At 33.8% G+C, this 2,964-nt stretch overlaps 1 protein-coding gene across 2 annotated transcripts; it reads left to right on the forward strand.

Moving 5' to 3' along the window:
- The first annotated feature begins 310 nt into the window (after positions 1 to 310).
- LOC105788888 (uncharacterized) lies at positions 311 to 1,948 on the forward strand. 2 transcript variants are annotated; one of them, XM_012615957.2, is made up of 2 exons: positions 311 to 459; positions 1,008 to 1,948. In XM_012615957.2, the coding sequence occupies exons 1-2, from the start codon at positions 424 to 426 to the stop codon at positions 1,803 to 1,805; spliced, it is 834 nt and encodes a 277-aa protein (XP_012471411.1). In that variant the 5' UTR covers positions 311 to 423; the 3' UTR covers positions 1,806 to 1,948. The 2 variants fall into 2 exon arrangements, with proteins under 2 accessions (XP_012471411.1, XP_052483511.1); XM_052627551.1 differs by lacking the exon at positions 311 to 459 and adding an exon at positions 473 to 558.
- Positions 1,949 to 2,964: the final 1,016 nt, after the last annotated feature.

Genomic DNA, 2,964 nt, shown 5'->3' on the forward strand with positions numbered 1-2,964 from the left:
TGAATAGGAAGGAATTTGGGTTTAAGATGGGGACAAGGGTCCTGAATTAATGGCAACACTTCAATGCAAATTTCTCTTTATAAAAGAAAAATAACTCTCTCTAAAGGTTTTTTATTTACTTATTTACTTCAATTTTCCAATTGGAAAGTTTATAGCTTTCCTTAATTTTGTTTTTATCATTTTTCCCCTGTTTGATGTGGACTTCTTGTCTTATTCCTCTATAAAAATTATGTCAGTTTAAAAAAAAAAAAAAAAGAGCCATCTTTTTGTCTTTATTTGCCTTTGGTTTCTCTATAAATGGCTGACTAATGTCTTTTCCTTAAGTCCCTCCCCGCTCTCTCTCTCTCTTTCAGCAATTTTTAGATATTTTTCTCACTTCCCCCCCCCCCAGTGTATTCATTGCTTTCCTTTCTGGCCTTAAAAATGGAAGAATTGGGTTACTTGTGGAATTATCAAGAGGTTGGTCCCTTCGCCCCCCATTTCTGTTTTGTTTTAATGGCATTCTTTCTTGTTTTGTGATTTTGGCTCTTTTGTTTTCATTTGTGTCTCCATTCTAAGGTATCATTTTGGGGTTTCTTTGGTTATTCATTTTTCCAGTTCTTTGTATCTCGAAGTTAATTTTTTTGTTGGGATGAATGAAATGTCCATTTTCTATTGTAGAATTAGATTCATATATACTTGAAAAAAAAAAACACTCTTTACATTGCTGCACATGGTATGTAGTGCATTTGTTCTGTCCTTACATGAGCAAAAAACATGTTATTAACCCAATGTCTTTTCAAAGAATTTCATTTTCCCCCTCTTTGAAAGGGTTTAATGTTGCATTAATTCTTGGTTTGACTAAAAAAAAGAATTACATTTGGATCCACATGGACCAAGCAGTGTTTCACACTGTTCTTCCCCAAACTCTGAACTGGTTCTTCTTGTTCATCTACTAGGCTCATTTGCTTTATTATATAATGATTCATTTCATTTAATGATATGTCTTTATTTTCTGGTTTTGACAGAATCTTGATGAACTGAAACTGAAGCTGCAATACAGTTCAATTCAGCTAGAGTCTGTGAAAATGGAAGCCAATGAGCAGATAAGGAAATACAAGGAGGAGCAAAAGTTGATGGTGAATCTATTGAACCTTGCATACCAAGAAAGAGATGAAGCAAGGGACCAATTACAAAAGCTACTCAACAAATTCATGCCTTGTCCTCCCCCCCAACCTGAAACTCCTCTCATGGTTGCTGCAAAAACTAACTCAAGCATCACTGAGTCAAATAGTTTATCACATGGTTCACCCCCAGTGGACTCTTTCTTTGATGCAGTCACTTCACCAGATTTTCCCACCATTAAAATGCCTGCTGATTCAACTGGAATGGGGCTTTTGAATAATCAGCCCTTTGTTCAAAATGGGTGTGGTTTTGTCCCTTCCATGGTGAGTCCCAAACCTGATGGTGAAACAGCTGTGATTGACAAGCTTGCAAAGGGCAAGACTTTGCCTGAAAAGGGCAAACTTTTACAAGCTGTAATGGAAGCTCGCCCTCTCTTACAAACACTGCTCCTTGCTGGTCCCCTTCCTCAATGGAGGAACCCTCCTCCTTCAAACACTTTCAAAATCCCTCCTGTTTCCCTCAATGTCTGTGATTCTAAACCTGTGGTCGCCCCAAAACGAGTGAACTCGTCACAGTACCTTGAAATGAGTCGTGGGACTCGGCAAATGTGTTCAACAGCCATGTTGAGTTTTGCAAGTTCTGGTGCTGGTGCTGGCGTTAACAATCAAATCACAGTAACAAAGCGGCAAAGGTTCCAATGAGTTTCTTAACAGAAGCTTTTTTGGGTGTCCTTTTTTGTAAAGATAAAAAAATTTGAGGGTGTTGCGGTGTAAATTGGTTACTCATTTTTAGGGGGTTGAATTGAATGATATACATATACCATAGTTGTTTTACACTTTCTTAACTTCTGGTTTATTTTTTTATATCGTAATTTTGCACATTTTGTTCAATTTCCCCCTTTTTTTTATTGCATTATAGTCGTGAAATTTTAATTTATATCAAGAGGATCTAATTTAGCTTCAAATACAGGATTATGATTGAATTTTGAGATTAGATTTTTATAATTATAGACACCAAACATTTTATGTTGTTATTAATTTAAAGTGTAATTATCTTAAATACAGAATAAATGGCAATGCTATCATTAGAAGTGCAAGAATTATGGACCAATCATCCAATAACCAAAGGAAAAATTAGTTATTAAGTGCCAAGGTAGAAGGACGTGGGTTCAAGTGCTCTAAATCGTATTATCCTCTTATTTAAGGTTGGAAAAAATTATGAATTGTTCTAGGTATTATATAAAAAAAATAGGTATGATAAGAAATTATAATAAAATCAAATTAAAAAAAAAAACCCACAAACAATTGCCAGCTTAAATAACTCATATGCTATGATATCTATTCATAGAAACTTTTCTTGTTTTAATTAAAATGCTTTTGATTTTTGAACCATTTGATATTCCATGTTGACCTAAACCCTAAAAATTTAGGTGAAAAATAATATGATAATTTTAAATCACTTAAAAGCTTTATTAGGTCTCTCAAAATTTTTAATTAAAATTTGTCAATTTTTAAAAGTTTTATTAAACCCTTTAAAATTCTTAAAATTTTAATTAAGCTCCTAAATTTTTAAAAAATTAATTGGGTCATTCAAAACTTAATTCAAAAATCTGTGCGGAAATTTGAAAGTCTCCTGGAAGAGAAAAAACGGTAAGTGTAAATGATATTGATGATTAACAATTAGGCAAAGAGTGATGGAGACGCCATTAGTGCCCCTTTCGGACTTCAACTGCAGCAAATAAGGGCAACTTTCCACCTCTACTTAATAATATCAATATGTCACCGTATAGGTTACTTTAATATGCTTTCACAAACCATTTTTACTCAAAAGTGTGATCTTTTCTCGAATTTTCCAGATTCA

The sequence above is a fragment of the Gossypium raimondii genome, chromosome 2, assembly GCF_025698545.1.
Source record: "Gossypium raimondii isolate GPD5lz chromosome 2, ASM2569854v1, whole genome shotgun sequence".
Taxonomy (NCBI): domain Eukaryota; kingdom Viridiplantae; phylum Streptophyta; class Magnoliopsida; order Malvales; family Malvaceae; genus Gossypium; species Gossypium raimondii.

What these genes read in the sequence shown, in the direction of transcription:
- LOC105788888 (XM_012615957.2), top strand. Translation starts at nt 424, where the DNA reads ATGGAAGAATTGGGTTACTTGTGGAATTATCAAGAG. An exon ending in ACTTGTGGAATTATCAAGAG is followed by an intron (nt 460 to 1,007) that starts GTTGGTCCCTTC and finishes TGGTTTTGACAG; the next exon opens with AATCTTGATGAACTGAAACT.